The following is a 20,073-nucleotide window of genomic DNA, read 5'->3' on the forward strand; positions in this document are numbered from 1 at the left end:
CTCCCTTCCCTTGGGTGCTGAGCACCCCAAATCCCCCCCCAAAACCCACTGCCCACAACTCTACACCATTACCATAGCACTTATGGGTGAAGGGGGGCACCTACATGTGGGTATAGTGGGTTTTGGGGGTGGTTTGGAGCGCTCCCATTTACCACCACAAGTGTAACAGGGGGGGATGGGCCTGGGTCCACCTGGGTGAAGTCCACTGCACCCACTAACAACTACTCCAGGGACCTGCATACGGCTGTGATGGAGCTGGGTATGGCATTTGAGGCTGGCATACATGCTGGAAAAAAAAGTTGTTAAAGTTCTTTTTTTTGGTGGGAGGGGGTTAGTGACCACTGGGGGAGTCAGGGGTGGTGATCCCCGATTCCCTCCGGTGGTCATCTGGTCATTTAGGGCACTTTTTTGGGACTTGCTCGTGGAAAAAAAAGGGTCCAAAAAAAGTGACCCAAATTCGAGGTAAAAACGCCTTTTTTTCAATTATCGGCCGAAGGCGCCCATCTCTCCTTGGCTGATAAACATGCCCCAGTCCCGCCTTCACCACGCTTCCACACGCCCCGGTCAACTTTGTTCGTTCCCACAATGGAGTGCAGTTGAAGACGCCCAAAATCGGCTTTCGATTATACCGATTTGGGCGCCTTTGCGAGATGGGCACCCATCTCCCGATTTGGGTCGAAATCTGGGCGCCCATCACTTTCGAAAATAAGGCGGATAGTCTTCTTGACACTACTCCAGTTACCACAACCAATACAGTTACCCTGTCAGCAATTGAATTAGCTACTTACTTCCATTAGAAAATTATCAAGTTACGATCCACCCTACCACTTAAACAATTATGAAAAATTCATTAATTGTTTGGACCCTGCCATTGATGAATATCCAGCTGATCAAATCTGGACAAACTTCGATCCACTGAAGGAAAAAACAATTACCCAAGCGATTAATAAATTCACCAAATCGCATTGCAAATTAGACACATGCCATACTTACTTAATAAAAACTGCCCCTCAACGTTTCACAACAGACCTCACCTCCTACCTAAATCATATGCTTCAACATGGATTGCTTCCTATAGATAAAGGCAATATATTACTCACACCCATTCCCAAAGACCTGAAGAAAAAATTAAATGATATACAGTGGTGGAAATAAGTATTTGATCCCTTGCTGATTTTGTAAGTTTGCCCACTGACAAAGACATGAGCAGCCCATAATTGAAGGGTAGGTTATTGGTAACAGTGAGAGATAGCACATCACAAATAAAATCCGGAAAATCACATTGTGGAAAGTATATGAATTTATTTGCATTCTGCAGAGGGAAATAAGTATTTAATCCCTCTGGCAAACAAGACCTAATACTTGGTGGCAAAACCCTTGTTGGCAAGCACAGCGGTCAGACGTCTTCTGTAGTTGATGATGAGGTTTGCACACATGTCAGGAGGAATTTTGGTCCACTCCTCTTTGCAGATCATCTCTAAATCATTAAGAGTTCTGGGCTGTCGCTTGGCAACTCGCAGCTTCAGCTCCCTCCATAAGTTTTCAATGGGATTAAGGTCTGGTGACTGGCTAGGCCACTCCATGACCCTAATGTGCTTCTTCCTGAGCCACTCCTTTGTTGCCTTGGCTGTATGTTTTGGGTCATTGTCGTGCTGGAAGACCCAGCCACGACCCATTTTTAAGGCCCTGGCGGAGGGAAGGAGGTTGTCACTCAGAATTGTACGGTACATGGCCCCATCCATTCTCCCATTGATGCGGTGAAGTAGTCCTGTGCCCTTAGCAGAGAAACACCCCCAAAACATAACATTTCCACCTCCATGCTTGACAGTGGGGACGGTGTTCTTTGGGTCATAGGCAGCATTTCTCTTCCTCCAAACACGGCGAGTTGAGTTCATGCCAAAGAGCTCAATTTGTGTCTCATCTGACCACAGCACCTTCTCCCAATCACTCTCGGCATCATCCAGGTGTTCACTGGCAAACTTCAGACGGGCCGTCACATGTGCCTTCCGGAGCAGGGGGACCTTGCGGGCACTGCAGGATTGCAATCCGTTATGTCGTAATGTGTTACCAATGGTTTTCGTGGTGACAGTGGTCCCAGCTGCCTTGAGATCATTAACAAGTTCCCCCCTTGTAGTTGTAGGCTGATTTCTAACCTTCCTCATGATCAAGGATACCCCACGAGGTGAGATTTTGCGTGGAGCCCCAGATCTTTGTCGATTGACAGTCATTTTGTACTTCTTCCATTTTCTTACTATGGCACCAACAGTTGTCTCCTTCTCGCCCAGCGTCTTACTGATGGTTTTGTAGCCCATTCCAGCCTTGTGCAGGTGTATGATCTTGTCCCTGACATCCTTAGACAGCTCCTTGCTCTTGGCCATTTTGTAGAGGTTAGAGTCTGACTGATTCACTGAGTCTGTGGACAGGTGTCTTTCATACAGGTGACCATTGCCGACAGCTGTCTGTCATGCAGGTAACGAGTTGATTTGGAGCATCTACCTGGTCTGTAGGGGCCAGATCTCTTACTGGTTGGTGGGGGATCAAATACTTATTTCCCTCTGCAGAATGCAAATAAATTCATATACTTTCCACAATGTGATTTTCCGGATTTAATTTGTGATGTGCTATCTCTCACTGTTACCAATAACCTACCCTTCAATTATGGGCTGCTCATGTCTTTGTCAGTGGGCAAACTTACAAAATCAGCAAGGGATCAAATACTTATTTCCACCACTGTAACTAATTACCGCCCAGTTGCTTCCATCCCTCTTGTAGTCAAGCTTATGGAGAGTCTAGTTACTAAACAACTTACTGATTATTTGAACAAGTTCTCAGTCTTACATTCTTCTCAATCTGGATTCCATGCTAACCACAGTACTGAAACAGTACTTATAACACTTCTAACTAAATTCAAACAAACAATTGCAGCTGGCAGCAATGTTCTCCTTCTACAATTCGACATGTCCAGCGCATTTGATATTGGTAGCCATGAAATTCTACTGAACATTCTGGAATATTTCGGAATTGGAGGAAATGTTTTGAATTGGTTCCGTAGCTTTCTAACTACAAGAACTTACCAAGTAATAGCAAAGTCGATTATATCATCACCATGGAAACCTGAATGTGGTGTGCCTCAAGGATCGCCGCTTTCGCCAATCCTCTTTAATTTGATGATGTTACCGTTGGCCAAATCATTATCCGACCAAGGCTTAAACCCATACATCTATGCTGATGATGTTACGATATATATCCCATTTAAAAATGACATCAGAAATCACAAATAAATTCACCCATAGCCTCCAAATAATGAACTCATGGGCGGATGCATTCTAATTGAAGCTTAATGCAGAAAAGACACAATGCCTTATTCTTTCATCGCAATACAACAGAACCAATTATACCAATATAAACATCCCAAATCACACTTTTCCTGTTGCGAACACCCTGAAACTCCTGGGAGTCACAATTGACCGTAACCTTACTTTTGATAGTCAAGTAAAAAATGTAACAAAGAAGATGTTTCATTCAATTTGGAAGCTAAAAAGAGTGAAACCTTTCTTCCCAAGGGAGGTATTCTGTAACTTGGTGCAATCACTTGTATTGAGTCATTTGGACTATTGCAACTCCATCTATGCCAGATGTAAAGCCCAAATTATTAAAAGACTTCAAACGGCCCAAAACACTGCAGCCAGACTCATATTTGGGAAAGCGAAATATGAAAGTGCCAGTCTCCTTAGAAAAAAATTACATTGGCTCCCACTAACAGACTGAATTACATTCAAAATCTGCACCCTGGCTCATAAAATCATCTGTGGAAAGGCCTCGACTTATATGTCAGACCTTATAGACCTACCAGCAAGAAACACAAAACATTCCTCACGTACTTTTTTAAACCTCCATTATCCTAACTGTAAGGGACTTAAATACAAATCATTATATGCATCCAGCTTCTCTTGCATCTGCACGCAATGTTGGAATGCACTGCCGATTGCCTTAAAAACAACGCACGATCTGGCAGCCTTCCGGGGGTTACTGAAAACCAAATTATTCAATGAAACTTATAATAAGATTCCTTCATAAAAGACTCACTATCACATCTATATTAGAATTAATAAATACCGAACTCCTTAATTTAGTTACTTTAACGTATTATGTACGATATACTTTACCCTACATTTTGCATATCCGATGTGTGTCATGATGGTGACTGTTTCCTTGTCTGTGCTCACCTTGCCCTCTGGTGGCCAGAACCAGTGGCTGCTATGGACTGTCACCCGTTCCAGATTTTAGCCCAGTCCAGTCTGGATCTTCCAGGCTGCCAGACTTGCTTTTCTTGTTTGTGTCTGAACAGCACCCGTAGCTGCCTTATGATTCCTGCAGCTGAACTTCAGCTGCTGATGGGATTTATTAACCACCTGGAAACTTCTGTGTTTGCCTTTGCATCGTCTAAGGTCCCTGGTGTGTTGGTGTGCTTTGTTGCACTTCTGGTTATTCTGTTTCTTGTCTGAAATCCTTGCTTAGTTCTAGTCTAGTCTTTGTGTAGCTTAGCTTGTACTTTATTGCTTGTTTCCTAGTCTTGTTTCTTATTTGTATTTCTTTGTCTGCTCCTTGGTTAGTCTGTGTGTAGGTTAGCTTTAGCTTTTGTTTGCTAGTTCCCTGCTTAGTGGCTGCTTGGCAGCTTTCAGTCTTTGCTGTTACCTGTATTTGCACCCTTTTCAGTGGCTGCCTGGCAGCTTTCAGTTCTTGTCCTTTAGCCTGTCCACTTCCTGCCTAGTGTTGTATTGTCTGTCTTTGTGTCCTAGCCCAGTATTCTGTCTTGCTTCCCGTGTACATTCCTTTCCCCTCTGACCCTCAGTCCCTGTTCAGCCTAGTTGGTATCCAGTTCCTGCCCTGTCCTGTAAGTCCTGCCGGCCGCCTGCACCCAGGGGCTCAACTCCTTGGGAACGGCAGTCAAGTGCAGGTGAAGTCTAGCTGTTCCTGTCAGAGTTCTGCCTTATCTCTGGTGTGGGGTGGTTTTGCCTGCCACTGCCGCTCCTCAGCTGTGGTCCAAGGGCTCACAAACCCAGGTTCCGCCTTGAAAACCTAACAATATGTATTATTTTCTTTACTTCTAATTTTCTTGATATCTTATGTACCTTAATTATAACAATACTCTGTTCCGTTAATGGCGATTGTCATTGCAGCATAATGTAAGCCACCACCTAACTCTTACCTTACAGGAAATCCAGACTGCCCCAATTTGACTGTTCCAGTCTGCAGACCCAACTATCAGACTGACTGTTCACGTGTCCTTTAGATTGTAAGCTCTTTGAGCAGGGACTGTCCTTCTATGTTAAATTGTACAGCGCTGTGTAACCCTAGTAGTGCTTTAGAAATGTTAAGTAGTAGTAGTAGTAGTACATTGAGCTTGCAAAGAGGTGAGAAAATGTGGGATACCAATGCAGCAAAATAAAATAAATAAATAAATTACATATTACTAACAATAGTTCCTCCAGTTCATTTTTCAATTCTATCAGTACTCTGGGATGAATACCATCTGGTCCAGGATATTTGCTACTGTTCAATTTGTCAAATTGCCCTATTACATCCTCTAGGTTTATAGAGATTTCATTCAGTTTCTCCGACTCGTCAGCATTGAATACCATTTCTAGCACCGGTTTCTCTCCCAAATCTTACTTGGTGAAGACCGAAGCAAAGAATTTACTTAATCTCTCTGCTACGGCTTCATCTTTCCTGATTGCCCCTTTTACCCCTCAGTCATGTAGCAGTCCTACCGATTCTTTTGCTGGCTTCTTAGTTTTAATATACCTAACAAACATTTTACTATGTGTTTTTGCCTCCAATGCAATCTTTTTTTCAAAATCCCTCCTTTCCTCACGTTTACTATACATGACTTTGTAGAAATCCTGAATGTATTTTTGGATATGGGATTCATATCACTTAGTAGCCTAATGGTTAGTACAGTGGACTTTGATCCTGGGGAACTAGGTTTGATTCTCACTGCAGCTCATTGTGACTCTGGGCAAGTCACTTAACCCTCCATTGCCCCAGGTACAAATAAGTACCTGTATATGCTATGTAAACCACTCCTTGTGACCCTGGGCAAGTCATAAGTACATAAGTATTGCCACACTGGGACAGACCAAAGGTCCATCAAGTCCAGTATCCTGTTTCCAACAGTGGCCAATCCAGGTCACAAATACCTAGCAAGATCCCAGAAAATCCTTTTACCTTCACTTGGACATGTCAAACGTTTTTCCAAATAGGTGCATTTTTAGTAAAGCTCTAAGAGCCTGAGGAAGGGAGTTTCAGATTCAGGATGCTGAACACAGAAAAGCTCTGGTTCATGTACGTTCGTAGCAGACGTGGTGGACAGAAGGCCCAACTGTTAATAAAGCGAACAGCTCGAGGGAAGATGTAGGGATGAATGAGAGAAGACAGGTAGGTAGGGGTATCAATGTATAAAGCTTTGTGGGTAAGGATAAGAATTTTAAATTGGACATGAGGAGAATAGGTAGCCAATGAAACCGACTTGCATGAGGATAGCAGTGTTCTGGATCATATGCTAAATTGGTATTGAGGGAGACCAGAATAGATGATATTGCAATAATCTAGTCATGAACATTTACCCATGTAACTGGTGCATAAATGTTAACACCTACTTTACAGAATTATCCCTAGAAGATCCTATGTTGCCTTTTTAAAATAAGCTTAAAATAGGTGTCATTTTGGATTGATCAGCTATTGTGAAATCAAGACCTTTTTGTACACAAGTGCATTATTGGTTCTCCCTCAGCATTTTCTAGCTGTGCGGTAACCGAAAGTTTATATTTGATAAATCTGTTGAATAATTTTTTTTAACCTTAAAAGATGTTCTGACTAGGTCTTTATACGTATCTGTTCTATAAAAGAACAACATGTTTCAAGGCATCATCTGTTGTCTCGACAGGCAGCACATGAATTTCTTATGGTACAGAAATGTCCATACATACTTGCATAAATGGACTTTATGGTTAGATGTTACTGTCTATACAGATGATTTCAAAATGTGTCAGCCAATCAGAATAAAAACAATTATAAACAGTTTAAAACTGCAATAATAGATCTAGTTTGAATTTAAAGATCTTGCTCACCTCTGTTGAGATCCGTCGATTATGGTGGTTTCGCATGCGGACTCGTACAGGTGATTGTATCTCATCAGAAGATGTCCCTGAGGCTTGATCACTCTCCCCGTCAGAGCCCATCTTCACATTCTCATGGACAACGCCTGAAAAAAATCCAAACTGTTATAACACTTTCAGAATCAAACTCAACATAACTTTGTGTATTGACTGAAAAAAAATACTTTCTTAGATTTGTTTTGAATCTACCAGTTTCATGGAGTGCACCTTAAATAATTTGAAAGGCTAGATAACCATTCCCTATTAACTTGTTCTCTGTCACATGATTTTAAAGACCTCTATTATATCCTCTTTTCAGTCATTTCTCCTTGAAGCTGACAAACCCTCATATATTTGGCCTTTTATCGTGTCTATTAACCTTTTCTGGACCTTTTCTCATTTTTCTAAAACTTTTATTATTTATCTTAAAAATGTATACATCGCCTATCCCCTAGAAATGGCAGCCAGAACTGCACACAATATTCAAGAGTTATGCCATGGATCTATGCAAACACATTATGATATTAACAGTTTTGTTCTCTATTCCTTTTCAAAAAAATTCCTAACATTCTATTAATTTAAAAAAAAATACTATTGCATACTGAGCTAATGGGCCTAGGGAGGTGGAGTTGTATTCTAAACCCCGAACAGATTCTGCAGCACCGACTGCCCAAACCGACTGTCGCATCGGGTATCCTGCTGGAGGCAGTAGTGAGATGTGAATGTGTGGACTGATGACCACGTTGCAGCCTTGCAAATCTCCTCAATGGAGGCTGACTTTAAGTGAGCCACTGACACAGCCATGGCTCTAACATTATGAGCCGTGACATGGCCCTCCAGAGTCAGCCCAGCTTCAGTGTAAGTGAAGAATATGCAATCTGCTAGCCAACTGGAGATTGTTCGTTTTCCGATGGCGACTCCCCTCCTGTTGGGATCAAAAGAAACAACAACTTGGCGGACTGTCTAAAGGGCTTTGTCCGCTCCACGTAAAAGGCCAATGCTCTCTTGCAGTCCAAGGTGTGTAAACTGCTTTCGCCAGGGCGGGTATGAGGATGGGCAAAGAATGTTGGCAAGACAGCTGACTGGTTCAGATGGAACTCCGACACCACCTTTGGCAGGAACTTAGGGTGCGTGCGGAGGACTACTCTGTTGTGATGAAACTTGATATAAGGTGCATGCACTACCAAGGCCTGAAGCTCACTGACTCTACGAGCTGAAGTAACTGCCACCAAAAAACGACCTTCCAGGTCAAGTACTTCAGATGGCAGGAATTCAATGGCTCAAAAGGAGCTTTCATCAGCTGGGTGAGAATGACGTTGAGATCACATGACACTGGTGGATGTTTGACAGGGGGCTTTGACAAAACCACACCTCTCATGAAGCGAACAACTAGCTGTCGAGAGATGGGCTTACCCTCTACACGGCGGTGATAAGCACTAATCGCACTAAGGTGAACCCTTACGGAGTTGGTCTTCAGACCAGACTCTGACAAGTGTAGAAGGTATTCAAGCAGGGTCTGTGTAGGACAAGAAAGAGGATCTAGGGCCTTGCTGTCACACCAGATGGCAAACCTCCTCCATTTGAAAGAGTAACACCTCTTTGTGGAATCTTTCCTAGAAGCAAGCAAGACTTGGGAGACACCTTCTGAAAGACCCAAGGAGGCGAATTCTAAGCTCAACATCCAGGCCATGAGAGCCAGAGACTGGAGGTTGAGATGTAGAAGCGACCCCTCGTTCTGAGTGATAAGCGTTGGAAAACAGTCTAATCTCCATGGTTCCTCGGAGGACAACTCCAGAAGAAGAGGGAACCAGATCTGACACGGCCAGAAGGGTGCAATCAGGATCATGGTTCCGCAGTCTCGCTTGAGTTTCAGCAAAGTCTTCCCTACTAGAGGTATGGTAGGATATGCATATAGAAGGCCTGTCCCTCAATGTAGGAGAAAGACATCTGACTCTAGTCTGTCTTGGGCCTGAAGCCTGGAACAGAACTGAGGGACCTTGTGATTGATCTGGGTGGCAAAAAGATCCACCAAGGGGGTGCCCAACGCTCGGAAGATCTTGCGGACTACGCCCATGTTCAGTGACCACTCGTGAGGTTGCATTATCCTGCTCAGCCTGTCGGCCAGACTGTTGTTTACGCCTGCCAGATAAGTAGCTTGTAGAAACATGCCGTGATGGCGTGCCCAAAGCCACATCTGGACGGCTTCCTGACACAAAGGGAGAGAACCAGTGCCCCTCTGCTTGTTGGTGTAGTACATGGCAACCTGATTGTCTGTCTGAATTAAGATTAATTGGTTGGACAGCCGATCTCTGAAAACCTTTAGAGCGTTCCAGATCGCTCTTAATTCCAGGAGGTTGATCTGCAGACCTTTTTCCTGAAAGGACCAAGCTCCCTGAGTGTGGAGTCCATCTACATGAGCTCCCCACCCGAGGAGAGATGCACCTTTCGTCAGCACTTTCTCTGGCTGAGGAATTTGGAATGGGCGCCCCATGGTCAAATTGGATCGAATCGTCCACCACTGAAGAGAATTCCAAAAGTTGGTGGACAGTTGGACTGCATCCTCTAGATCCCCCGCAGCTTGGAACCACTGGGAAGCTAGGGTCCATTGAGCTGATCTCATATGTAGACATGCCATGGGCATTACATGAACTGTGGAGGCCATGTGCCCCAGAAGTCTCAACAGCTGCTGAGCCATAACCTGCTGAGATGCTCGAACCATGGACACCAGGGACAGAAGGTTGTCCGCCCTTGCCTCGGGAAGATAAGCTCGAGCTGTCTGAGTGTTCAACAGGGCTTCAATGAATTCAAATTTTTGGACTGGGGTGAGATGGGACTTGGGATTATTTATGACAAACCCCCAGTAGCTCTAGCACCCAAATAGTTATTCACATGGACTCCAGAGCACCCTCCTTCGAGGTGCTCCTCACCAGCCAATCGTCGAGATAAGGAAACACATGCACTCCCAGTCTGCATAGCGACACTGTGACAACAGTTAAGCATTTGGTAAACACTCTGGGCGCAGATGCCAGGCCAAAAGGCTGTACACGGTACTGAAAGTGCTGTGTTTCTAGCCAAAATCGAAGATACTTCCTGTGAGCTGGAAGTATCGAGATGTGGGTATAAGCATCTTTTAAGTCCAGAGAGCATAGCCAAACGTTTGCTTGAATCATGGGAAGAAGGGTGCCCAGGGAAACCATTCTGAACTTTTCTCGGACTAGAAATTTGTTCAGGGCCCTTAGGTCTAGGATGAGATGCATCCCGCGTTTTCTTTTGCACAAGGAAGTACCTGGAATAGAATCCCAACCCTTCTTCCCCTGGTGGAATGGGTTCGACCGCTTGGGCCTGTAGAAGGGCAGAGAGTTCCTCTGCAAGTACCTGCCTGTGCTGGAAGTTGTAGGACTGAGCTCCCGGTGGGCAATTTGGAGGCTTGGATTCCAGACTGAGGGTTTATCCTAACCGGACAATTTGAAGAACCCACCGGTCGGAGGTTATAAGAGGCCACCTTTGGTGAAAAAACATTGACCTCCCCCCAACTGGCAAGTCATCCGGTACGGACACATTTATTGAGGCTATGCTGAACTGGAGCCAGTCAAAAGCCCGTCCTTTGCTTTTGCTGGGGAGCAGTATGGGCCTTAGCCGCACGCTGTTGACGAGAACGAGCATGCTGGGACTGAGCCTGGACAGGCTGCCGAGAAGCAGGAGTGTACCTACGCCTAGCATAGGAATAGGGAGCACTCCTCTTCCCTCCAAAAAACCTCCTAGATGAGGAGGTAGTAGCAGAAGACGCCCGGCGGGAAAGAGAATCCATAGCATCATTGTGCTTCTTGAGCTGGTCAACTAGATCCAACACTTTCTCACCAAAAAGGTTATCCCCCCGGCGAGGAACATCTGCTGCTGGACTGAATGATCCAAGTCAGAGGCACGCAGCCATGAGAGTCTGCGTATCACTACACCTTGGGCAGCTACATCAAAAGTGTTGAATGTACCCCTGGCCAGGAATTTTCGACACGCCTTCTGCTGCCTGACCACCTGGCGAAAAGGCTCGCCTGCTCCATAGGAAGTGCATCAACCAAGCTAGACAGTTGCCTCACCGAGTTCCGCAAGTGGATGCTCGTGAAGAGCTGGTATGTTTTAATCTTGGCAGCAAGCATAGCGGCCTGATACGCCTTCCTCCCCAAAGAGTCCAAGGTCCTAGATTCTCTGCCTGGGGGCGCCAAGGCATAGTTCCTACTACTCTTGGCTCTTTTGAGAGTGGAGTCCACCACCATGGAATTGTGAAGTAACTGAGATTTCATCAATCCAGGCACCCTGTGGATCCGATATTGAAATTATGTTCTTTTCAGGATCACGGGATTAGACAGAGGGAACGACCAGTTTCGCTTAAGGACTTCCTTGAGTACATTATGCAAAGGAGCCGTTGGAGCCTCTCTAGGCGGAGAAGGATAATCCAGGACCTCGAGCATCTCAGCCCTGGGCTCATCCTCAACCTCCATAGGGAAGGGAATAGCCGCAGCCATTTCCCGGACAAAGGAGGTAAAGGATAGACTCTCCGGTGGAGAAAGTCTCCTTTCTGGTGGAGGGGAAGGTTCGGAAGGAATCCCATAGGACTCATCAGAAGAAAAGTAACTGGGATCCTCCTCTTCCTCCCATGAATGCTCATCTTCAGTATCGGACAAAACATCTCTCAGAGCAGTCCGAAACTGAGCCTGCCTCGACGCCGAGGAACGACATCCTCGATGGTGGTGCCGAGAAGTCGACGCCTGCCTGGACTCCGGTGAAGCTTCCTCCCCCGACGTCAAAGGGGAGTCAACCTGGGTGGCAGGCAGCACCGTGGCCGGGGACCTCACCACAGACGAAGGACCAGATACCGCTGCAGCAGACGGTATGGAAGGCGCAAGCACCCCCGACACCTAAGCAGACTGGCGCAGTAACCCTTCCAGAAGCTCTGGAAGCAGGGCCCTTATGCGCTTGTCGAGAGCCACCGTCGTACAAGGCTGCGGGGTCAGTAAAGGAGCCGGTGGCAGAATCTGTTGAGGCTCGGGTGCAGGTACCGGGCTGCTAGACCGACGCATCGACGCCTCCTGAATAGAGGGAGAGCGATCCTCTCGGCGCCGACGCTTCTCGGGTGCCGAATCCCTCGACACCCCGGAGCTCCCGGCAACGTGTGTCAAAGGAGAACAATGACGGTGCTTCTTCGCTTTCGTTCGACGCCCGTCATCGAGACTCCTCAGTACCGATGACGAAGATGTGAAATCCTCACGTCTCCTCGGGGCCAGGGGGCCTGCATAACAGGAGGCCCTGAGACAGGTGGAGACTCACTCGATGCCTCACTGCTCCCAGCACGAGTTGGTTGCTCTGCAGCCATTACCTTTGTTCCCGACGTCGATGCATCCCTCGATGTTGATGCCGCCAACCTCGGTACCAATGTCAATGTCGAAGGACTGGACCAAGCCCCAAAAAGCTTCTCTCGTTGGGCCTCTTGAGACGCTTGAGTCCGTTTCTTCATGCGAAGACACAGACTACAAGTGGCTGGGCTATGGTCGGGCCCAAGGCACTGGATACACCGAGCATAGGTATTGGTACCCGAGATGGTCTGGTTGCACCGAGTACAACGTTTGAAGCCGCTGCTGGGTGTCTTCGATGACATGGAACGAAAAACGACTTCGGCGAAATCAAAAGACGCGATCGTGCCTGTTAAAATAAAAAAGGGCACGAAAAGAAGGGAACAACCCGACCACGTGGCCTAAACTGCCCGTGTCTAAAAAGAAAGGAAACTTTAAAGGGGCAAAAAAATAAAGAAAAACTACAGGAAGTTTTTTTTTTTAACACTGTAATTTTCTAACAAAGAAAAGAAATAAGGCAACAGCCACACGAAGAACTCTTTCCCGGGCCAGAAAGGAGCAGAGAAAAATCTCGACCACACCTCACCGCGGAGAAAAAATAACTGATCGGGGGCACTCAACTAAGTTACATAGAAATACTTTTAAAACAAATAGGAGGAAATGTTTTTTCATTCAACAAATAGTTAAGCTTTGGAACTCATTGCTAGAGGAACAGCAGTTAGCGCACCTTGGTTTAAAAAAGGTGTAGACAAGTTCCTGGAGAAAAGGTCCATAGTCTTACATTGAGATAGACATGGGGAAGCCACAGTTTGCCCCAGGATCGGTAGCATGGAATCTTGCTACTATTTGGGTGTCCACCAGGTACTTGTGACCTGGATTGGCCACTGTTGGAAGCAGGATACTGGGTTAGATGGACCATTCGTCTGACCCAGTATGGCTTTATGTCTGTCTGTGTTCTGCATGTGTGACTGAGGTGAAGGATTCTACTAGCAAGTATTGTCTGTATAGGAATCTGTAACAGGCAAGCTTGTTTCAGTTTTCCAGTAGCAGTTATACTGGGTGCTCTAGGACCCAATGTAATATTTATACCACTGTCTTTTTACAGGTGGGTTACGGCTGTCATGGTATGGTAAGTTTGCTATATAGGTTTTCAGTGTCTTTTTGCAGGATTCTGTGTTATTTAAATGTCTGGCCCTGTATTTATTAATAACAGTGCATTCTCAATTATCTGACATAAACCAGAATGACTCATTGTTGGATAAATGAAAAAGTCGGATAATACGAAAAACAATGGTAACCCCTCCAACAATGCATGGAAATCAGTTTATGCATTAACAAGGCATAGGGTATCTTTAATTTTAAAATATTGTTTATTAACACTAATCAGCAACAACAAAAAATAGGCAATTTGAGCCTGTTGAAATTTTATTTATTGCATTTGTACCCCACATTTTCCTTCCTAGTGGTAGGTTCAATGTGGCTTACAGTTTACTGAAGGAAAGAGCAATTTACATGTTAAGGATAATAGATTACTTGTTCCAGGGGGAAAAGGTTAAATGTTCGGATTCATGCAGTGCGAGTGTGCCAGGTCCAATTTTGGTTCTCATTCAGTTCAGTTGGATAGCTATATGGAAGTTGTCCTACTAGTTGCATGGTTTGTGGGGTCATCAGGGATGGGAAGGTTGTTTTATAAAAGTAGGCTTTCAGGTGTTGTCTGAATTGTAGGTAATTGTTCATGTGCTTTAAGTCTCTTGGAAGGGAGTTCCAGTTCTTGGTGCAGATGTAGGCGCAGCTTGTTTCGTTTGTGGTTTTATATTTCAGGCCTTGGGGAAATGGAGGGTGAGGTAGGATCTTGTGTTCTTGTTTATGTTGCACTGCGGAAGTATTATTAGGTCTGTCATGTAAGTCGGGGAGAAGCCAAAAATTATTCTGCAGGCTAATGTACAGATCTTGAAGGATATGTGAGTTTGATGGGTAGCCAGTGTAACTTTTGAAGTAGAGGTCATGCTTTTTAAAATCTGTTTTTGCCGTATATGAGTCTTGCTGCTGTGTTTTGCGCTGTTTGTAGTTTCTTTAATGTTTGTTCTTTACATCCTGCATAAATTCCATTGCAGTAGTCTGCATGGGCGAGGACCATGGTTTGGATGATGGTGCGAAAAACATTCAGAGGGGGGTAATATTTTATTCGTTTGACTTTACACATCATGTGGAACATTTTCTTTGTAGTGTTGGTGACCTGTTTGTTGAATGATAGATTTCGATCTATGGTGATTCCTAGGATCTTTAGGTGATCTGCTATAGCAAGAGTCATTCCCATGATATTGATGGATTCGAATCGTTCAGTGTTGTATGGTGAAGTATCAGGCACTATGTTTTTTTCCCTGTTTAGTTTCAGTTTGAAAGCTGAAGCCCAAGTTTCCAGGTGTTTATGCTGACTGTAATTTTGGTGGTAATTTTGGATATATCTTTTTTGAAAGGGATGAATATGGATATATCGTCAGCATATATGAAGGGGTTGTAGCTTTTGTTAGAAAGTGTAAGGGGGACCATCATTAGGTTGAAGAGTATTGGTGAGAGTAGTGAGCCCTGGGGGACTACGCATTCTGATTTCCATGGGGTGGAGCTTGAAGATTTGATTTCACTTGGTAGGATCTGGTGGTTAGGAATCCCTTGAACCAATTGAGTACCTTACCTCCTGTTCCTGTTTTGTTGAGGATTCTTTGTAGGATGGTGTGGTCTACCATGCCAAATGCACTAGACATGTTGAATTGAAGTAGAAGAATGTTTTGCCCTTTTGAAATTTCTTGTTTGAATGTGGCTAATAGTGTGATTAGTACTTCTGTGCTGTGATGGGGCCTAAAACCTGATTGGGACTCATGTAGTATTGAAAATTTGTTGAGGTAGTCGGTTAGTTGATTGGCTGCAATTCCTTCCATTATTTTGGTCAGTCTTTGATTTTTTTTTTTTTTGGAATTGGTATGAGTAGTACCCAGCAACACTGCATAACCAATGATTGTACGAGACAATAAACAATCTACATTCCCTTCGACCCTCATGGTGCCTGACACACACCTACCTCATCAGACCACAATATAACCTTGTATCTGTTATCAACCGACTTGGCGAACGCCATTATGGTACTATGTAAGCCACATTGAGCCTGCAAATAGGTGGGAAAATGTGGGGTACAAATGCAACAAATAAAATAAAAATAAATAGTATGTTGCCTTTTTCACATGGAAATTTGCCTTCTTGGAACAAAGTATAGGTGGAAGGTGAGTTGATCCATGAAGCGTGTGTGAGGGGTTGGGACATGTGTCAAGAGGGCAGTGTGTGGTTGAGAATTTTTTTTATCACTTGTATAACTGTCTCATTGGTGAGTTTTGTGAAGGCCATCCAAGCCCTGTCTGCTGGCATTTCATCTGGGGGGTGGTCGAATACATTTAGTAGATTTTTGAGGTTGGTGTTAGCCTGTGGTAGATTCTTTCATATGTTGAGGATTTTCTCCTTGAAGTAACTGGCCAGTTCTTGGGTTAGTAGGGGCTTGTCATTTCCTGTTGTTAGGGGTTTGGTATTTAGAAGGTTGTTTACGAGTTTGTAGAGCTTATTTGTGTCTATGTAATCTGGGCCTACTTGTTCTTTATAGAATTTTCTCTTGGCCTAAGTTTGTTTTTTTATTTTCTTTGTGCATCTTTCCATGCGCTGATGGTGGAATTGTTTTTGGTTTTTTTCCAAATCTGTTCATGTTTTCTGCATTGGGCTTTTAGTTCTTTCAGGTCTTTGTTGTACCATAGGAGACTTTTCATATTTTTTAATGGTTTTGGATTTTGCAGAGGTTACTGTGTCTAGTATGGTGGTACACCTGTTGTCCCATTCTGTTATGAAATCTGTGGAATCTGTTGGTGGTGACCATTGGTCATCATATATGGAGGCCAAAACAAAAACAAGAAGAGCCTCTACGTCAAGAAGACCAAACAAAGTAAAGCAGAGGCTGACCAAAGGACGAATCCAACACTGGTGTTGTTATGTAGAAATGCTTTATTGACGCTCTTTCCTGGTCTGGCTCAGCTTTCCTGGTCCTCTCCGGTTTGTCAGCTGGACGCTTCCTGTCCAGTCCGGGCTCCTGCTGGCACACCGTCCACCGATTGCCTTCGGTTAAGACACCTGTCTGCAGCTGGGGGTGTTCAGGGCTGTTCAGGGATTCTCTACATGCTTTATATACTGCTAGCTCTCCCATAGGATTCAAAGCAGCTTACAAACAAGATAGGCCTACAGTACACATGTGAGGGAATTAATTTTAAATCGTACAATTATGGTAGTCAGATTACAGTTAAAAAAGAAAGGTTTTCAGTACCTTTCTAAACACAAAATATGATGGTGTAAATCAAATTTCCCTGGGAAGATCATTCCAGATTTTAACTGCTTGAAAAGGAAACGTGTGTTTGTGAAGTGATTTTAAGCAAATATTTTTAGAAGAGGGATAACTCAATTGTAGAGTACATAAAAAACAGTTTCTCCGTCACATGGTTGGAAAAACCGAAAGACCCACAATATCGTGTGAGGTCAAGCCGCAAAGTGATTTATTAACCAAATAAGCCAACTTGAATTTAATCTGCTTATTAATAGTTAGCCAACGAAGCCAATGAAGATCTCTCATAAAAGAAGATATTGAATCAAAACAATCTCTGCTAAACATCAGTTTTGCTGCAATATTTTGTATCAGTTGTAGACAATATTGAAATTTAACTGAAACACCCCCACACAGGGAATTACAATAATCTAACAGAGGCAGCAAAATAGCCTTAGATGGGATCCAAAAACTATGCAAATGGAGTGATATTCTGATTGCATGAAGCTGTTATCTGCTGCAATATCTTTGATTAATGTATTATCCATGTCTGTTTTTTTCCAAATCTTGTGCTAACATGCTCTTGTTTTAGCTAAACTTTTAATTAAATTGTGCAGTCATTTCAAAATGCAGCAGAACTGTTATAAAGGTAGCAAGTGTTCTTGCTCCTGTATAATCCTTCCTATACTGCAATGTTGTGTGGTTATGGCCTGTATAAAGAATCAGCTGGATCTCAGGGCTCAGCTGGAGCTGGATACCAAGGCTTAGCAGGCTATCCATATGATGGGCCAGCAGGCTCCCAAGTTTTCCTAACCTTGTGTTCCTGCAGTTGTACTATGCTTTCTTAGGATATGGGATATGCATGTTACATGTCAAGGTGACACAAGGAAGGAGCTGGGGGCCCTGCAGTCCATGTATGGCAGATATAATTGGATGTAACCTTGAGACTGAGGACCATGTGAGCTCAGGATGTTGCTATGGAAATATGTGCTCGGAGTGGAAGAGACACCAGGTGTTTCATGATATGTACTAGCTGGTTTCATGGTCATTTGCTATGAGCACAGCCATACTGATAAGAACTAAGTTAGTGGTCACATGTGCGCATGTGCATATAAGAGGAGAGGATGATATAATGTAGGAAATGTCCATATATGTATACATATAAAGAATAACAGAATATTACAGGAATATCCATATATGATCATAAGTTAGTTTGGGAGAAGTCACATGATTTCTGGGAAGGCAGAACTCGTAACAGTATTTATGTGATGTCCGGAAGATGTTAGCTGAACAGTCCTTGTCTTTCAGGGTGTGCACCTGACTGACAACCTGCTCCAGAGAGAAAACAAATATTTTGTATATTGGCTCTGTGAGATATAAATAAAGATATGGCTGATTGCACCTAACTGAGTCTAAGTTTTCTCTCTTATTTTTTTACAGCCTATGATGCTGTAATGCTTCCCCCCTCCCTATCAGAGCTAGGAGATGGGAGAAAACACACTCCATAGCTATCAGCAAACTTCAAGGTTGTTGGCTGGTTGCCTGGATTTAGGGCTGCTATTCTTTAAGATATGCTAGGGTAAATAATAATCTTTCATTATGATCTTTTGCTAATTGACATAGCTATACCAGTGGAATATTTTTTTGTTACATTTGTACCCCGCGCTGTCCCACTCATGGCAGGCTCAATGCGACTTACATGGGGCAATGGAGGGTTAAGTGACTTGCCCAGTCACAAGGAGCTGCCTGTGCCTGAAGTGGGAATCGAATTCAGTTCCTCAGTTCCCCAGGACCAAAGTCCACCACTCTAACCACTAGGCCATTTACTTCCTTGGGAAAAAGCTATTTCAATGCACTCCGTCGGAGTTTCATTTGCAGTTTAATTCCGATGGAGACGTTGAATGTTTTTTTTTTTTTGTTGCCCTGGACTAGCTAGGCACCCAAGAAGTACTTCTGGTCCTAAGAAACCATTTTGGTAATTCATCATGTATACTTGTATATGACACCATGCCTATTTTAGAAAATATGCCCAGTATTGAATGCTGTTCATCCCGTCTCTAATGAATTGTCAGATAACATTTTGTCTGTAGCACTGCACTGCTTCCTTTAAACTTCAATGCTGTTGACAAGATAAAACTCATTATTTCTCACTTTTGATTTTTACCACCCTGCAAGGTAATGATTTTGTTTCTTGTCTACTTTTACTTAAAATATATCTGTGAGTAGTTTAACATCTTGTCACATTTAATTATTGCTGTTTTGGAAAAGTGCCTGATATTGTGTAGACTGTCCATTTCCTTTTTCTGACGTCATTTTTTTCCTTTTAGTGAAACGAAGGATTTCTTTTTCATTAGAAACAATCTGAATAATAAATTCTCACTGTTCACTGCTTTCTGTCCAAATCTCTTTTGATTTACAACAGCTATACTTTCTTCTGCTACAGGAGAAATTAAAAGTTTCCTTCACTTCCGTTTGCATCACCGTGTGTGTCAAGATTTCAGAACTTGCTGATGCAGCGATACACTGTACTTTATTTTCCCATGAGCAGATTCGTCTGCCCATAAATTATGTCCTGCTTATCTTACTCAAGTTTTATGCTTCCTAACTGTTTTATGTTTCATAGCTCGTTGATTCACAGGGCAGAGCAATGTTTAAAATGCAGTACAATCTTGATTATTCTATTATGACTTGAACTTTTTTTACAGCTAACTTTTCCACCCGCACCCCCCCTTCCACTCCCCCTCCTATCCCACCTTCCTCTTCCCCCCTTCCCCTTCTACACCCCCTCCCTTTTCCCCCTCCACAACCCCTCCTCCTAACACACCTACTCCCCCTTCCACCCTCCTTCCTCTCCCCCTTCTACACCCCCTCCCTTTTCCCCCTCCACAACCCCTCCACCTAACACACCTACTTCCACCCCTCCTTTCTCTCCCCCTTCCACCCCTCCTTCTTCTCCCCCTTCCACCCCTCCATCCTCTCCCCTTCCACCACTCCTTCCACCCCTCCTTCCTCTCCCCCTTCCACCTCCCCCTTCAGCCCCTCCTTTCTCTCCCCCTTCCACCCCCCTTTTCTCTCTCCCTTCCACCCCTCCTTCCTCTCCCCCTTCCACCCCTTCCTCTACCCCCCTTCCGCCCCTTCCTCTACCCCCCTTCCGCTCCCCCTTCTACACCTCCTCCTCCCTCTCCCCTTCCTATAACCGCACCTCCTAACACACCCACTCCCCCTG

The 20,073-nt window shown here is 44.2% G+C and overlaps 1 protein-coding gene across 1 annotated transcript in view; it reads right to left on the minus strand.

The window, feature by feature from the left end:
* Positions 1-20,073, minus strand: part of LOC115472284 (cyclin-dependent kinase 17-like) — a 382,263-nt gene that overhangs the window by 229,871 nt on the left and 132,319 nt on the right. Inside the window, exon 4 of the mRNA XM_030206503.1 lies at positions 7,131-7,264. Coding sequence (XP_030062363.1) covers positions 7,131-7,264 — 134 coding nt within the window. The remainder of the gene's footprint in view (positions 1-7,130; positions 7,265-20,073) is intronic.

This window comes from Microcaecilia unicolor, chromosome 6, assembly GCF_901765095.1.
Source record: "Microcaecilia unicolor chromosome 6, aMicUni1.1, whole genome shotgun sequence".
Taxonomy (NCBI): domain Eukaryota; kingdom Metazoa; phylum Chordata; class Amphibia; order Gymnophiona; family Siphonopidae; genus Microcaecilia; species Microcaecilia unicolor.